The 19,196-nt window shown below is 37.7% G+C and overlaps 1 protein-coding gene across 3 annotated transcripts in view; it reads right to left on the bottom strand.

Annotated features, from left to right (window-relative positions):
- cdkal1 (CDK5 regulatory subunit associated protein 1-like 1) overlaps window positions 1-19,196 on the bottom strand; it is a 127,399-nt gene that overhangs the window by 90,079 nt on the left and 18,124 nt on the right. For all 3 annotated transcript variants that reach the window (XM_085919163.1, XM_085919164.1, XM_085919162.1), the window contains one exon: window positions 16,703-16,787. In XM_085919163.1, the coding sequence (XP_085775289.1) occupies window positions 16,703-16,787 (85 nt within the window). The remainder of the gene's footprint in view (window positions 1-16,702; window positions 16,788-19,196) is intronic.

Below are 19,196 nucleotides of genomic sequence, written 5' to 3'. Positions count from 1 at the left end.
GTGGGGGGGGGGGCATGGGAGTGTTTCCATGTCACCTCCAGTTAGTGGCAGTAAGATTTGAGACACTCTGTCTGTCTGACAAAAGCTTTTGGAGGCGCAGCCCAGACTCGACTATGAATCTTTAATAATGAAGCCTCCTGACAGCTGGAGGTAGAAAGGGAGGGGTGAAGGGAGTGAGGGGGAGCATGAATGTGAGGGAGGAATTAAGAGGACAGGGGAGGAGGAGTAATAAAAGTGGATGCAAACTGTCAGTTGTGTTTTGGTTCACAGCGTGTTTGTATTCTTCAGCAAAACAAAGATAGTGAGGTGGAGGAGGTGGGTGTGCAAATATAAAATAAAATAAAAAAAAAAGCAGAGAGAACATGTTGAAAGACGACAAATTCGGTGCCAAAATGAGCAGAAGCAAGCTGGATGAAAGCAAACGTCTGTAAGATATGACCGGCGTGTAGTCAGGATCATTTTAGCATCTCTTCTATTTCAACATCTATTTCTGCACAATTATAAATACTTGTTAGACATGCATAATAATAAAAAGAAAAAAATGAAGAATGTGAAACAAAGACACTGATCTAGATCCAGGTTCTACTGAAGATGGGCTATCACGTCAACACCACTGCCATCTTAAAGAACATTGAGAAAGGTTCGCCTGACTTGGAAATATTTTCCGAAATTCCAGATGGCCATTAGGCCCCTGCTTGACAGTGATATTTATGACAGTATTTGGTTATGTAGAATAATGATTCAACTTATAGGCAGCAGGATTCATTATTTTCATGAAGCCATTACATATGGCATTGGCAGCAGATCATTAATTAGATAATCATGAAGTGTTCCAGTACCAGCCACCAATACTTAAGGCATAACAATCTGACGATAAGTTAAATCCAAAAATGTGGTATCAAACCACCACAGTATTATTTAAAAAACAATCTTTATTCTGTCAAAATCAATTTGGATGAATCTAAGATCAAGTCAGGTTTAACACTGCATATTGCACAGTGGTGTTGCCAAATAAGTTTTTGAAAGATTAGTTCAGGTCCATACACATCCGGTTGCCACACATGCAACTATATCATGTTGTTACTAAATCAACATAAAAAAAAATAATAATTAAAAAAAAAATCTGTCTATACTACAAGGAAAAGTGCAACACGCAGAGTGAATAAAATTGATGCTGAGGGAACTGAGCTCTGACATACACTGATGTCTCACAATATTTTCTGGATAACAGTTCAATATGCTGATATAACTCGGATGTTGAGAAACTTTAAAACCATATTTTGGTTGTTTGCCCAATTGTTCAACCTCAGGGCTGTTCAAATCTGGAGGCTTCACTTTAATGACAAAATGGTGAGTACAACAAGCTGAAATGCTTGCTGAAGCGAGGAAAGCCTGACAGTAGACATTGTAGCTGTAGCCGAGTAGCTTGTTCTCTTGACAGCGCTCGTCATGAAGGACTCACACTCTCATCACAGACACAGTAGAGGTACGCCTGCATAATTCACACCATCGCCTGCCAAAACGGGCCCGACATTCCTCCAATACGATACTTGCTCCCTGCCCATAGACATCGCTGACACAACGTGTAAACAGGCGGCATCAGAGTCATTGTCTCATCACCTCGAGGGGAACAGCACAGTTTGGTTGCACACTGTTCCCGGATGGGATGAAATGGTTTGGGATTACGCGATGCGGTTGCCTTGGTGATACTTTTGAGCCCAACCGAGCATTCGGTGCCAGTGACCCGGACCAGAGCAGATGTCCCATGAGATCACAAGAAAAGGGATGTGTGTGCGCGTGCGTGTATTTGTGCGCGCACCCATTTCCTTGGCATCGCGCCCTAAACATCTTCAGCCCCCGTCAACTTTGTGTTGCTGCTCTCCATTGCCTGAAGACCACACGCATCCATGCACACCCACAGATGGTATTAACAAACCACATCCCTTAAACATACTGCACATAGTCACGGATGGCGATGTAACAGCCTATGCATAGATGTATGACCTATGCATGTATGGTGAGGAGGGATATGCTGTACACACAGTTTTTTAACAGCTGAGTGGACACAGTGAATCAGTCAAATTAGACCAGACTAAATGTCTAACTCAATTGATCAGGTTGACTTAGATAAGCCCTTACTGTAAATACAATGTTGAACCACTCAAGGCAAAACCACAGCGCATGACCTATATAGAAGATGTCAATGCGCTAAGAAAATCTAAAGTGCAAAAGCCAAACATCTGAAAGGAATCCCTTGAACTGCGGTAAAGAAAAAAAATATATGGCTTGCTCGTTGCTAAAAAGCCCAAAGTGATACATCCCCTTGGCACGACAGTAAGATTGCATTCTGAACGTCAACAAGGATCCCTTGCTGGGTTTTGTTGGGTTTCAAGTCAATTCTATTTTAAGAGAGGTTTGTGCACGAGAGTTATGCCCTTTCAGTGACTCATCCGGATGTCTGACACCCCCAACCATTTTGCAATACATACTTAGCGGGGAACTACACGGGTTCATTACGCACTGAGACAAGCAAATGTTGCTTCGATCATTTAAACTCATAAGTCAAAGGCCTCTTAAGTTTTATTTTGTAACTTGACCTAAACCTCTGACCAGAACGTATTCCCAGAGGTGAACTTAATGAATATTAAAACAAGGATTTTATCTTCACTGCAGTTTTCCGATGACAAAAGATTGTATAAAGTCATCAGTTAAATGCTGATCAAGTAATATTCAGTTTCACAGAAACATATACTAAATCTGAATTAATAAAGGGTTGACAAGTGTTCCTGTAAATGATTTGATGGTTCAACTATCACCAAAAATGTTTCAAGTTCATACTGCAAAGGATGGTGAACATGATATGCTATATAAAGATCATGGTCTGTATGCTTCATTCTTAATTTCAATAGATTTTGAAAAAGAGTTCAAAATGATATTTATTTTTCAAGTTTTGATCTGAACCTTTACTAGTTTCTCTATACAAGACAAGTCTTTTTCTGCTGATGAAAAGCTTGACAGATTTCACTGCCTTGTAAAAATAATGAAAACATTTGACATTTCAAGACAACTTAAGCGGCACTGCTAAAATAAGCGTGCGTGTCATTCTAAAACCAAACGGGATTTTTCTGATAAAAGCTTATTAGGGAAATTTTCTGTCATCCAATGTATATCACAGTAATAAAGCAGCAGCTGTTCATAAGCTACAGCTTATCACAAACCAGGAATTTGAAGCTGCTTGTGTCACTGCGAATCTTTCCGTCCAAAGGGTTTAAGTTGTGCATACATTCTAATTTGGTCACCTTTAAATAATTCCCACAAGATAAAATATTTGCAGTGAGTCATTTTATTTATTTGATGCTTAACTACTGGTCAAGACGGATGGTGTTCTGGAAGGTGGGTAGATGGCTAATATGTCCTAACATGGCCACAACACAAACATGAAGGTGGTAAAGGGATGTTTGGAGCAGGAACAATTTAGAGTGAGATGTTACGCCCCCATAAGGATCCTGGAGATGTAAAAGTGACTTCTGAAAAATGGCAAAAACGTAAAAATAACAAAAGAGAAATACTGCATAATATAACACAATGTAACGTAATGTAACTGACATACATAAAAAAAACAACAGTGCCTTCAAAATAAGTGCCTGCATTCCATTCAGTAAAGAAAAACCATCTTAAATTTTAGCTGCTAGATTTGATTCACATTTGTACTAAAGTAGATTTTCTTTTAGGTGTCTCTCCTTTCCCTTGTCCTTGCGGCTATGTCTCATCCCCTTGCTCATCCGCTCATTTGCACTCCAACAGTCGTTTCTGGCTGAGTTGACAGTGAGCCAGCCAATCAGCACACTCCTGACTTCTCTGCATTAGCCTAAGCAGCGAGAGGCAAGGTTAAGTACCCATCAAGCCTCAGTAATTAAGATATGAACTGGTGTGCGCAAGTGTAACACAAGTAGAAAGGGGCAGGGGGATATGCTACATTTTGTCTTTTAATTCTTATATTCCACTTTTGACACTGTAACAAACTTTTCAGGCTTTGACATCTTGAGTTTTGTCATTGCCCCAATTTCAGTGTCACAAGGGATCCTGTTATTCACTCAAATACGAGTACTTACTTTTGCTATACGTCTATTTATCTAATGTTTTATTCATGTTTCCATATTTGTTTTCCAGCAGCGGAATGATGAATCATCAGTGATTGACAGGCTTGGCGACATAAATGTAGTCACATACATGGTTGCATATATGACGACTATAGTTTCTCTTGGGGAAATAAGTTTATAAATTAAAATGCCTGACAAACTCCTCGCCTATGAGATTTGACTATAAGTAAAATATATGAAAGCTTTTTATGACCCACATTAATTCCAGAGAGTCATCATATATATATTTATAAATAACCGTTATTTAAAAAAAAAAAAAAACATTATTAGGCTTTTCCTTAAAAGGATAAAACCTGGGACAGAAACAGTTGTACATCAGAATGTGTTGATGTGTTGGACAAACCAATTCAGATTTATACATCCAAAGTGGTTCAAGGATATGTATTTAAATGCCAATCCCTGATCTGTATGTTTAAAATGTCGGCATTTGTCAGAGTAGGTCACGGGGCGAGCTAAAGATACTCCCGAAGAGTGTGAAAGCATAAATGTAGAAATCTATGCCACTACCGGTATCTCGTGTATCTTTACAATACACGGCAAAGTGACACCAAACCGTGTATGCGTGTGTGTGTGCGCATTGATCCCAAAGTGGAGAGCACTACAAATCCTTGCCAGGCTGACAGAGGTGAAAGGGCATTCATGATTGAATGAATCAATGCAAAGTTAGTTCAAGCATAAACAACCATGATTGGTTTCAAGATCATGAATTATTACATACGAGCATTTGTTAAAGTGGAAGGCCACAAGCTTAGTGACCTGGGATACAACAAAAATCTTGGAAAATCGCTTCGCTCACAGCTCACCCAAACATAAAATGGCAATTTTGTTATCCATAAAAAGCAAACCATTTGTTAGCCTCAGAATATTTTAAAGTCCAGCAGCGGACTGGAAAATCAGTCAAGCCAATAAAGTACACACTAAGTGTGTTTGCGTCTCAATTCTGAAAGTTCTAGTTTGTTATGATGACCGATTGTTACCTTTATAAAGGCCTGTTTCTTTTTTTAAGACAGCTGATGCATGTTCACTTCCACTTGCATCTGGAAGCAGATATGTGAATACATGTAGAGCGGCAATGTTTGGGGACGATACAAACTATAAATGGTCTCATAAAGCACCATCGTCTTAATTTAGCTGTTAATTTCCCCGGCTGATGTCTTCTCCCCAGCGTAGCCTCAAGTAGTTCCTTGGTGGCTCATCAGTGCCTTTAAAAGGCCTTTGCATTTAACCGCAGCTTTATTTATACGAAATAACATCCATTTAAAAGCCAAGCACGCAATGTACAAAAAGCAACTGTCTGATTAAATTTCTATGCAGAGCCCCATTACTTGAGGGGGTAAAAAAAAGTATGTCTTTACCCCCCATGTGTACAACTGCTCGAGCTCACACCAATTAAGAGGAAGGTTCAAGCTGACGGGCGGTGAAATGTTTGGGAAGAAAATTGCTGAATGAAGAGGTGTTTTCTTTTCCTACATTCTGCTTGTTAAAAGATTTTTTTTCCTTTACTTGGAAATATAAAGCAGTCTCCTTTTCTTTGTCAAGCACAAATGTTTTTCATTCAGTAAGCTTAATAAAGCGGCTGTTTCTGTAGGCGTCAAATCAAATTAAATGAGATGATTAAAAATTCCATTTAAGATATATTTTAATCATACATCATACTTTCAAGATGTAATTGAAGGAGCTGGAAGAAAAGGATCAAGCCACCTAATGAGTGATTTTATTTCATACTGTCCAATTAGTATATAATAATTCTTGAGGGTTTTTTTTCTTTCCCCTACCTATTTTATGTTGTACTGTCCTTAGTTAAACATAAATCTCTGCAAACTATTTGCTGTACTGCACATAAAGTCTCACTGATTAACTTCACTGATTATTGCCGGAACTATTATATCATCTCTTTACATAGCACAAGGGCCTTTGTCTTTAAAACCAATTAAGTCCAATACAATATCATAAATTTGAGTAGACTGGGGTCTCATGGGTATTAATAAGTAAAAAATGAGATGACTTATTTAAATATTTTTTTAACAAGACAGGGTTTTCACATTTAACTAATAAAAATGCTATAATAACAACGTCACAAGATTGAGAAGCGAAATTCAAACTTTGTTTCCAACTGTCCCCTCTCCCGTTCCACTCAAAGCAAGACAGTGTAATTGCACAGCAAATAAAAGCATCCATTTTGCACCTTATGGATGAAAAAGTATGAAAATCAAATAGTTCATCAATATTGGGCTCTCTGGTAGCCAAATATTTGTATTTCATCCACACATTTAAAAAAGAAAAGACTTTATGTGGATTATACCCCATCTCATGCTGTTATATGTTTGTGGAACAACAACATTTAATCGTCTCAATGACCCTTATTTTGGGGGAAAGTGCACTGTGGTCCCTTAAAGACCATCCCTCAACCAACACAATTGCATGTCAAAGTCATTGCCAGGCTCAAATGATATTCAGGCAGCCATGAAAGGGAGTAGCCCATATACCACATGTGGCCTGATTTCCCCACAGCAATATTCCTTCCTTGTATATCTCCAGCTATCTGTCTGTTTGTTCATAGCACCTCAGAGGTTAAGGACTGCCCCGGGTATATTAAAGCACCAACCCAATGACCTCGTGCCTTCCAGAGCTTGGCATCTTTCTGTTTATGTGCCCGTGCTTCCATCAGTTTTTTTTGCACATACAGTACATGCACCTATGGCCAAGTTGTAAGCCTAAGGCTTGTGTCACTCCAAATATTGTTTGCTTAAATTGTTTCCTGGCTCGGTTGCAGAATCTCCATCTGCGTTCTTCGAAAATAAGAAACAAATCAAGCTAAATGAACCAAAAGTTAACTGTAAATGGTTTTATGGCTCTATTGCGGGGACTGTAATTTATTTGCACCAATCAACAAGTTAGCCATTACCTCACTTTTGACCTCTTTAAATATATGTCTCATCCTTATGTTGAACAACTCATCATGCTGCCATTTATTTCTATTTCTATCACATCTACTGCTTCTCTTTCGCTGCATGCACTCCTTCTGCAATACCCCTCGAGGTTTCAGCATAAGCCACTGAAAGGTCAAAAGTTCTACTGTCATTTTACATGACTTAATGTATATCAAGCATGTCTGGAAGATTTAACTTATAGAGGATGGATGTGACATCCACTGAGAAGTCAAGTGTGTCCTTCCCAGGTCTTAATCAGTGTGTGTTATTTCAAAGTTTCTCAAGCGATACAGCTGACAATCATCACCCTCAAGGTGCATGAGAGATGGCAACATTTAGAGAGGCCACGACTGTTGTCTGTAATATCTTGCTGCGAGTCCAAAGTATCTTGTAAGGCAGTGAGTGCTCGTTTAGCAAACAATCTGAGATTTATAGCTCACCAGAGAAAATGCATCTGGATGCACCTTGGATGAGCTACTTTTCTCACAGAAGTTAAACATTTTTAGCCCCCAGCGTGTAAAAACATGTACAAAAAAGGTTTTAGGTTTAGGCTCATCTGTGACTCAACTGTCATGTTTGTGCTAAAAGTAGAGTGTGTTTGCTTAGGTTTGTGGTTTCCACACTGTCTTTGTCCGTTAGTGAACAGATCCTGGTTGATCAGGTTTCAGCATCAGTTTGGTTGAGTCTCATAGCACTCTGTGTTTATATAAAGATACTTGATAGGAACACAGCAGCTGCTATGCTGGCTGTTACGTATACACACCTGCTACCTGAGTCAGTGGTGTCTCTCATACCTTCTCACACAAAACACGGCTTAAGTACATAATGACCACCTTTACTACTTTATTCTGAAAAATGTGAGAAAAACAATGGTGAAAACAGATTCTTCTCTGCACGCCGCATTGTTGTTTTTCGTATCGTTCACGTCACTGAAGCACTTTCATCAAAATCAAAAGAACAAGCAAGGTGGAGAGGCAGGTGCTGTGTGCTTGTGTGTGTGTTTGTGTGTACGCGTAGTCAATGTGGTTTTATCCATATGCCAGCTGCCAGATCAACTACATCTCACGCAATGACATTTCCTTGCACTTATCGTCATTGTCAAGGCACCAATTAATCAGTCTTTTTTTTTTTTTTACCTTATTTTGAGACATTTGTGAGACATAATTTTCAATTTACTTCTAAAATTAAAATATCAAAAGATTTAAACATGATAAGTGGAGTGGAATCCCAACTTATTTTATTGAGTTAGTTATTTGTTCATTTATTGTTTTATTGCTGTGGGTTTACGCAGCATATAATTTTGTATTTATTACTATATAAATATTTTTAATCGATTCAGTCATGGTCATAAAAGTTAAGAACATCACTATATGATTTTTTAAGCTCTTTAACAGGAGGATAGTGATGTTGCATGTTTCTATTTTGGGGCTCATCAAAGCACAGTTACTGTACGGTACTACTAGATCTTGATTAGTCGATAGCATTAGTTATGTGACTGATAGCTGTCTGACACAGCTAGTGCCAAAAATGGTCAAGCATGAAATTTTTTGTCTAGTAGTTGCATTTGTCGGGAATTTCTCACAAAAAGGTGAAGAGTCACTGTTCTTTTGCTATTTATTTCACCATGCAAGACGGCTAAGGTGTCTGGGTCAGAGGTGGAATCGATTTATACCATTGAGAATCTGTGAAAACCACCTGTCACCCATCTGTGTGGTATCATCTTCAAATTGTGTTTTTCATGATACCCATGTTGCCAAGGTGGAGAGATTTATGAACCATTCTAAATACCAGTCAGTGTTAGCCTTAAGCTTTTGCAACACAGCTGAAGATGAAGGGGAATTTCATCTTTCAGCATTTTTATATCCACTGTATCTTAAGGCTTTCAACAAAGAAACCCAAGACAAAAGACAACTCACAGATAATGTGACCAATTTCGAGTAAAGGGTGTGTAAAAGTAAAATCACCTAAGCGAGTGAAGGTGAAAAAGTAGAGCGCCAATAAGTGCGTGAGAGAATGAGAGACAAAGAGCTGTAATGGTGTGACCTAGTGCTCATCTGTCATCACCAGCTGAGAGAAAAATGACCTGAAGGAAAAAGCTGGAGATCCTGAAACATCAAAATTGACTCTTCTAAAATCTTGATCGTTAACAGCTTTGCAAGAGAATATGTTATTGCTGTCACGCTTAATGCATGTTTCACCAAATTAAGCAGCTTGCACAAACTTCTTTTTTATTTCTTGTATATTAATAGTTGGGTCCCTGGAGTGACAATGGTGAGAATTATTTACATACCACCCTCACAATGTCAGGAATTTGACGCTTCGGTTGATGTCATCGTAGTATGCACCTATCTGTATGTATTCTGTTACATCACTATTCCATTTCTAAGATTTTTTTTCTGTGAGCTTGACGAAAACCTCACAGCCGCTTAATTTCCTGAATCATGCTTGTGCTTCCTCCGATAACAGTACTAATCCTTTTTGCATTAAAAAAAAATCCATTTCCATTTACGAAGGAGAGAAAATTAAAGAATCTCACGTAACAGCTGGTTATATCAAAAAACGTCTGGCAAAGAAAACCGTTTGGCAAAGTAAAAATCAACTTAATTGCAAGAAAAATGACCTCCATTTTCACTGACAGCTGGTTTATTATGAACACCCACACACAGTATGTTGTAGCTGGTCAGAGAGAGAGAGAGAGCTGGAGAATTCAGAAATGATGGTAATAGTAAATAGAGAAAGAGTGGAAAGTTGTAAAAGTACTATAGCGCGAATGTTTTCATCAAAGAGTTCAAGTTTTCATCAGAGTTAAAGGAGAGAGTAGATCATCCAATTAAATAGGTAATTATTAAATAAATGTTTTTTATGTTGGACTAAACTTATTTTTCATTAAATATTGAACTACTGTGTCAACAGTTGACATTGACGGAGATGATAGAGATGTAGATTCTTAGAAATTGATATTTCCAGGTAGTCAAATGCTATAGTTTTTAACATGTTGAGTGGCTAGTGGCCATAAATATCACTGTTAGCTATATATAAGCAATTTTTAGATTTGAAATGTTCTACAAAAGTAAGTAAGTAACTTTTATATGGTGACGATCAGAGATTAACATGGAAACTCATTCTACTATTTTAAATGTGAGTCTTTCTTTACATAAATCGGTTTTGTTTTGAAAAAACATTCAATGCCACATATTATACATTATATTATAATATCACAATACTTGAAATATAATTTTAGGATGTCTAAAGGTATTTCATAGAAATTATCTTTTATTAAGATTGTCTTTTAAAATTGCCTTTTATTATGTTATTAAGAAGAAAAAAACATGTGCCAAGTATCTTAAAAGCTGATGCAACATTGAGACTCCCTCTGCAGAAGGAGAGAAAGTTATTAGCATGAGACACTTCTCATCCTGTCCTATCCAAAAGGGAGAAGGCAGAATAAATGAAAAAAATATCGACTTTCCCTCCATTTTTCTTTACTTATTCTTCTTTAGGAGCCATATGGTTTTAACCTTCAAAATACAATGTTGAAAAATATTGGGGATAATACAACATCAAATGCTTGGCCTAGTTTAAAAAGTCATTGTTTCAAAAAAAAAAAGTTCTCTTATCTTTGTCATGTTCCTTTCAAAACTAAAATGGATGATATGCTCACTGAGCCATTCAATATACAGCACCGAAACTAAACTCCAACTCAATCCCTAGACAAAATGCAAAATCTGACGGTATTCAAATGTACTCAGACTTTTGCAATACACCAGGGTGAAAGGTCTCCTTTTTATCTCCAATCCTATATTACCAGTAACTTGGGCTCTAAGGGCTTCAACCCACAATTGAGATTCAGATGAAAAAAGGCTGGAACCCTGTGGGGTGTCTTAAAAGCAACCGTCCATCTGAGACTGAATGGATAAAAGCCTGTAGTTGTTTGTGACTGCTGTTTTGAAAAGCCTTATAAAAGCCACAGCCACAACGTGACAGGCTGTGATTATGCAGCCATTCATTTCACCAAATATTCATGTACACACACACACACACACACACACACACATGCTAAGCATAACACAAAAACACATGGACGCGGTACTGTACCAGTTTGTGTGGGATATGACGTCCCTTAATTTGGAAACAGACTAAGATTTCTGGCAGTGCATTTGACATCTTAAAATGTAAGGTAATTCATATTTCACCCCAAATGTGGCTTATATTATCAATTTTTTTTAACAAAATATTAAATGTTAACAAAAAATATGTCAAAGTCCAGGTTTAATAACTGCCTGGATGGTTTAGATTTTCATCTGTTGCCACCCTTGGATCCACATTTCCCTTATTGTTACATCGTCACCACCAACATTTACGAACGTTAAGATCAATGGAGAACATATTTTGTTTAAAAATAGCCTCTGGCACTGCATGCGTATGATATGTTTTCCAAAGGTGTTACCTATCACTCATTATAACTTCTGCTAGCCAGAGGCTGAGCTGCACTTTATTTGCTCACGGTGTAAATTATAGTGAATAAACTATACCTCCTGTCGCTTACTTAATTACGTTCAACGTGGAACTTGTTACGTCTTTGTACTCAAGCAGAAACATCAAACAACTGCATGCTTTTTTAAAAGCTGTCCGCAACCCACCCGAAATGGATCGCGACTCTCTGTTGGGTCCTGATTCGGACAATTGTGATGCTTAAAGCTGAACACCGGTTTGCATTTTGGATCATCTTTTAAGGATCCAGGGTTCGTCAAATGTGCTGTTTTAGCCGGAAAAGTGGCTCATGTGATTCTGATGTCACTGTGTCTCATACTCGCTTTTGAACAATTGTTCAACAATATTAATCTGAATATTTGTTTATTCGATAGCATTGAAAAAAAGACATCCAAATATCAAACTGTTGGATTGCTGAAGCCCAAATGGTTTGTTTTTGTGGATATTCAAGTTGGTTTGATGAACGAAAACATTGAAACACTTGTGTTTTGAATTCAACACATTTGAAATATAAGTGTGATAAAAATGCAGGGGGGGGGGGATAAGATGAAAACATGTTGATCACCAAGGAATATTAAATCTGATGCTTTTGAGGGTGGATAATTCCTGTACCCTTCCTAAAGTTATAAGTTAAAACTGAAAGAGAACCAAATTGGTATAGTATGACTGTTAATAAACTGAACGTCCTCTGACTTGACATTCCATCGCAGAAAGTCTGTAAAACTTTTCAGTGCCTCCGGAAAATGAGAGGAACTAATACCTGGCCATTCAAAGCCAATGGACCTGATAAAAGTCAAGTCCATTAGGAAAAGGGATTTCAACATTATTAGCCTTCCATCACATTGGCGTCATCCCTTCTGATGTCTGCTTTGCTTATCTACTACTTTCCCAGATTTGAAAAAGAGAACGTAGTATACTCAGTAAACGCCGCTGCCCATTTGTGATGTTCAAGGAACCAAGCCTCCAGGTTGCAAGGTCTTTACAACATATAAATCAGAAATCTGACATGGCTGATTTTGGTCACAATTGAGAAGAATGCTTGTTGTGCCCACTCATGTCATTGACAGTGTGGTTTACTGATTGATTGTTATTATTATGTTTAAAAATGACACAACCAAAGAAAAGGTACAACAAAACAGACAAGATTAACTAAAATAAAAATGAAGTCAGATTCTATTGCATTGCCCTTGACCTATCCTGAGGCCAGCACATTGGTATCGGAACTCAGAAATACACTTTTTACATCCCATCAATGATCTGCCCATCTTGCTCTTTCTCTGTGGGGAGTTTTGTTTGTGTCTACCCTGAAATGTAGGCTAATGCCCTCCAGAACTGACAGATTTAATGCCAATCCCTGAGTTGTACCAAAACCAGCCCCTAAGCATCATTTTTGTGAGTGTGCGTACGTGCGCGCAAGCGTTTGTGTCTAGTCAACGACAAATGTATGTCTTCTCCATGGGAATCAGTGAACACAGACTTAAAAAAACTGCCCTGAGTAAAAGAGTAAAAAAATATAAAGGTCACTCCGGATTTCAAACTGTTTATAACATGACACGTTAACGGCCTCACACAATGTCTTTCTTGTAAAGAAATCAATCAATCAATTAATTGTACCTCACCACAATGTACCAAAACGTTTTCAACAAATAATATAACCTAATAAAACCTGTACAATTGTACATCTGAAATTTATACTTGACTGTCACTGCAGAATACATACAGTAGGCTCGCTCATCCTACTGCCCTGACAATCGCCCGGTTGCTTTGACTGTGTGCCCAACATCAGTGGGCAATTTACTAATGAGCAGAAGTGGCTAAGAGCTCTATGATGCATATTCACCACCCTTAATTCTATGAAGCAAAAATGGCATGCATGCTCTTTGACTGGGTAATTAAATCAGGAAATTAAGAAGAAAAAAATGATTGCTTTAAACTATGCAAAGTATAAATGTTTCAATAACATTAGTCACTATTTGAAAATAGATCTTCAAATAGCTCTTTTGGTCGTTACATAATATTTTTACACCAATGTGATACCGGTTATCATTTTAAAATGTTTGAGAAGGATGCAGACTCCGGTTAGGAGAGAAACATTTTAAGACCACATCATTGATAAAATATTTCATATTGACCTGATCAAAAAGAAACAATGATAGATTTGAAATTTGTTTATGGTGTCATTTAAGTTCAAATGAATTAAATTAACTTGATGAATGTCAAATGGTGTTGTCATTACTTTTTTTTTTTTATATTTCTGTAGAAGACATTAGCTGTGCACAATGTGTAAAAAATATCATTTAAGTAAGCAAAATAATACAAGGTAAATTCATGTTCGGAAATCATTTTAAAAAGCCCAAATTGTCAAAAGTAATAGGGTTCATGTACAAAGAAACTTTGTCCAGCAACATATTTAACAACTGAGGGCAAAAAGAGTTTAAAGTTTGATGTCTGCGAAAGCAACGTTGCCAAGAAAGCATTTCTAGAGGCCATAGTAATTACTTGCAGCACCAGAGCAAACATCTGGCTAAATACACAATATAAGCAAAGCATATACAATTTGGACACATTCCAAAGGTTCATTTTGTGTGTTGTGTGTCCCTTTTCAATTAAAAGGAATGCCCCCCCCCTTCACTCTCTCATGGTTGCTTCATGAATATTAAAATGATAATGAAATGAATTTCAATATAACAGGGGATTGGTGTATTTTAAAAACTGATGTACAGAACTCTGAATTTGGTACTAATTCATTAAGCAAACATTCTCTTGATCATAAAAATTACTGTGGAGACAGCCAAGTGAAAAATTCAACATGCAAAAAAAAAAAATACATAAATCCACACACAAACAGAGCTGTTTAATTACATGCCGGTGAGCAACAGCTTCCGTAACTCAGTCAGAGTCAATGATATGAAAGGTGTTTGACATCAAATAAACTATTAATTTTAGCATTATAAAACATGCATACAAACATCCCATTATCTTTCCTAATGGACTTGTTAGTAATCCTCAATTGCTAGATTACCAGTTTATACAACAAAGTGAGTACTTAAGGGGAAAGTAGTGGCGTGCATTTGGGTATGATTTTGATCAATAAAAAATTAGATGACACCTACAATATGGTTGAACATTTAAATATTTCATTTAAGTGGCAGCATGGTGAGTTTGTGGTTAGTGCGTCAACCTTACAGCCAGGCAATCCGGGTTTGAATCTCATTCAACCAGTATCAATAATTTTAGTGCAATTGGATGTAGAGAAATGTTCTTAAACTCTTGAACTAATTACTCAGGGAGTTGTTCAAAATCTGATGATTGAAAGGTATTTTATATGTTGTTTTTTTTTGTGACATTTTACACTTTGTTCTAAATTCATTGGAATTGGGGTTTGGAGAAATCCATGCATGTTAAGCTCCTTGCCGCTTTTAAATTTCCCCTGGTGTGAATTAGTTTGTAATTAACAAGGTGTCTATTCGGTCTGTACCGTGCCTTTTGCCTAATGGGAGCTGGGATGGGAGCCAGCTCGCACAGAAAGCACACAGAGTAAGCGGAATATACAGTGGATTGATGGATGAACAACGTACACAAGTCATATCCCCATCTGCTCACATTCTCTCCAAGACTCACCCTCCAAATCATTCACATCCATACTTGGCACAGAAGACTGCTGTGGCCCAATTCTCCAGAAGTAATAAAAATGCCTCTCTTAACCATAACAGAGGGGTCTGAAATCCCTTTGAGTTTTCACTAAAATCCCTGAAAATATATCCAGCACTATGCATGGAAATCTATAGCAATCTCATGATTCAATATGAATATGATTCAGAAAGGTACCGTTCGATGCGATTTAATTAACCATCATTGAGGGATCTCAAGAAATAGTTTATTCTATTAGATGACATTGACAATAAAGCGGACTTTGACTTTTGACTGTAGGTGAATGCTTACAAATGCATGCATGCAGCTCAATTTTACCTTTAATCTCAAACAAGGATCAACCGGCTTGACTGCAGGATTTAAACTTGTAACAAAAACATCAAACACTCTTGTTAAAAAAATAATCAGAAAAAAGAGGACATTAATCTTGAAACTGGACAAATCTTTGTTTGTGCGAGTTAAGATCTCATGGTTTTCGTACCAGGAGGCGCACGCACGCATAGTGGTCAAAAGTGTGACTGAGTGCAATGCAGTGCAAGGGGATCTGTCATCTTGCATATTATTTCTTACAGTCATGAAAAGATTAAGGGAATGAGGGGGGGGGGGGGGGGACTCTGATACTGTACCTCCTGCAAGCTTCAAGTGCTGAAATAAAAGGCAGACACATACTTTCTTTCTGTGTCTGTGCTTCTAACGTCAATGGTAAAAAAAATGAAAAAAAAAAAAAAACGTGACTTATTCTTTTAGATTCCTAGACAAACAAACACAAATCTAAAAGAATGCATGTTCTACAACCCCCCCTTGAAAAAAATAGAATCCAATGATTTGCAAACCTTTTTCTGCCTATATTTAATTGAGAACACTAAAGAGAAAAGCTTAAACTCGTTAGCTGTTTTTCTCAGAAAGAGATTGAGTCACCAATATTCAAACCTGTAACCAAGAAACGTTTAGCAGCGTTTTACTCATTATAAAAAGGCTGGCTCTGAATTTCCAGCGTATAAACATTTTACACAAAAGGTCCAAATCGACAATCATCGTTCTGTGTAAAAAAAAAACATGATTTATGCAATAATGTACTTAATTATACCTACACTCACTTTACACGTGTTGATTTTTCTGGGAGGGCTAAAAACAATTTAATTCCAAAATCGTTACAAACCCAGTGAATCATTGTTTGCTCTCACGGCACAACAAGCACATCCGCTGGGTGTGGGTGTGCCCCCGATGAAGGAAAATTAATCAAAATGCAAAACAGTTTCTAGCTTAATTTGACGGCGTTTATGCAAATGTACATCCCTTTCCCTAATTTTCCGCTCATGTGTGTGTAATGTGCATTGAAATAGCCGTTTAACAGTTCTGACAAATGTTACGGCCAGGTGGGCTGATTGTAGACCAAAATTTACAAGTAGCGGTAATTAAAAAGTTTAATATGAAAAAGGTTGGTGAGAAAATTAATAGGGAATTCAGTACTTGATTGAGTTTCTGAAGTGGTCTTCTGCAGGATTTTTGACAGTGCAGCTGTTCAGAAGCCACAAATCAGCTTCGGCTGAGTCATCTGAAAAAACAACAACAAGATTTCATTGTTCACACATTATTTAGTCTGCTATTTATGACGAAATATTTTTAAAAAATAGACATTCCACATTATGAAGACACTTTGGTCCTGTGCCATTGTAGTCTATGGAGAAAGGTAAGGCCTTGGATGTGTGACTTCCCACTATTTTTATGAAAGTTTTTTTTCCCCAATATTTTCCTTTTGTTTCCAGATCAACTGAAACTCAAGCATTAAGGAAGACACTTCTATCTAAATCAGTGGTTCTTAACCTGGGTTCGATCGAACCCTAGGAGTTCGCTGAGTCGGTCTCAGGGTTTCGGCAGAGCCTCTACTGCGGAAGGCCGACTGAATGTCGTGTAAATTCGTGATAATGCATATCTGAACTGGCTTTGCAAAGGCAACAGCAGAAGTCACTGATTTGTTGGTATCTCATTTGTTGTGAGTTCATGCAAGATTGAAAATAGATAAACAACAGAAATGAAACCAGGCTAGGTACAGCTCCTACATCATTACATGCTTTGACAACAGACACAATAACAGCCAATCATGAGTTCCAAAGTTTGCCATTCAGTTTTCTTGATCAATGTGGCAAAGTTACTTGCAATGACTCAGCATGTAAGTATGCTTATCCTTCAACAACTCTATGAAACGCTGTGATTAGGAAATCCCTGGAAAGTTGCATTTGCATAACATTTGCATAGGTACAGGGGTGTAGCCAATGGCAAAGGAGTGATTTGCTCAGTTTTTGCATATCATGGCCATCAGGCAATTATGTGAAATGTTGTTACTGCAGATGTACGCAAAAAACTGTTGACTTATCTGATGAAGAAACCCCCTGAGGGTTAAGACAAGCATCCTGAAATTTGTGAGCATGTCTGTACTTCAAAAACTTGGTTGAGAATTATTGAACAAAGAGGACCTGGAGGTAGTATGAGCTGATATGAAACTACATTATTAAACCTGTATTATTTCTGGTCTTCGGTTTACTACGATTTAGACAGCTATCGGTTTTATTTAGTATGATTAATTTATTACAATCCAGAGTGAGTTGTCTGTGTATTGTAATGATAAATTATGTTTTGTAGAGTGACTGTTCTCCCTTTTACCAGACATCTACAAAAGATCAAAACATTAAATATTTTATGTATCACAAGTACTAGTGGTATCAGTCATATATAGTACTGGTATCGGTGAGCACTCAAGAGTTAGACTTGCTGCCTGTGTATATACACGACAATAACATAAATCACAACTTAATTCCATTTGGACCCACAGATGAACTCTATGATTTATACTGTCTCTAATATATGGGAAATATTACATCTGACCCCAACAGCTGACCCCCTCAAAGAAATTGAGTATTTCAGTAAAAGAGAGATTGCAGTTGAACCCACGCCGTGAAAATAAGACGACCTTTCCCGGTGTGCCCATGTGCTTTGACTCTGTGTTTGTATGCAAGTTATTCATACAGTGTACGTCTGTGTGTTATTCAGATATGTGACCTGTGTGCGTTTATGTGTCTCAGTGTGTGTGTGTGTGTGTGTGTGTGTGTGTGTGTGTGTGTGTGTGTGTGTGTGTGTGTCTGTGTGTGTGTGTGTGTGTGCACCATGTACCCAAGGTCACAACACATTTCAATCACACATTCACTATGGAAATTAGGAGAAAGGGTCAGTGTTAGGGGTGATTTTGTGAAAGCAACATACAGATTGGTGGACAAAAAGCTGGGGTTAAAAGTAAGTGCATTCATACAGAGAGCAAAATAACTGTAACAAATATGTAAACAACACTAAGCCACTAGTGAGCATGTGTACAAGTAGTTACCATCCAAATACGAGGCAAGAAAAACGAAAAAAGGACTTGTGCATTCTGTGCTGTAGTAAGTCTGTTATTGATTTACCCACAGGTGTGTGAAGCCCCCCGCAGAGGTAGAGATGAGGCTCAGCTGCAGTGTCAGAGAGCACCGATGCACACACCAAAAACACATCGAGCAAACTGGCAATAAGATAATTTCCCAAAACCCCAAGTATGCGAATGTGCACAACATACAAACAGGAAGTGTAAACTGAGTGATTTGCTCTCATTAAGTAGACAGCTGTTGCGATCGGTAAAATAGAATCTGTTTTTTTTTCTAAAAGTAACTAAGAAAGTATTCTATGTTGTGTCAAAACATGTTCTAAGACTTCAGCACACCAAACGGTCTTGTCTGAAGTGTGCAACAATAGAATGATGCCGCTTATGAGCACAATGCAGTTCCCATGGGGATTTTTCTATACAACCTTCTTGGGTTTTTAGACAGTCCAGGGAAGTCGATAGAAGTCAGATCTTGTATAGTGATGTTAGAAAGAGTATGAGACCCTTTGATACAGACTTCTTTAATCGCCACTCTCAATTATCCATATAATGTACTAT

The sequence above is a fragment of the Syngnathus leptorhynchus genome, chromosome 8 (genome assembly GCF_054491065.1).
Source record: "Syngnathus leptorhynchus isolate UIUO chromosome 8, UIUO_Slep, whole genome shotgun sequence".
In the NCBI taxonomy this organism is placed as follows: Eukaryota; Metazoa; Chordata; class Actinopteri; order Syngnathiformes; family Syngnathidae; genus Syngnathus; species Syngnathus leptorhynchus.
This window is presented reverse-complemented; position numbering and strand designations above follow the sequence as displayed.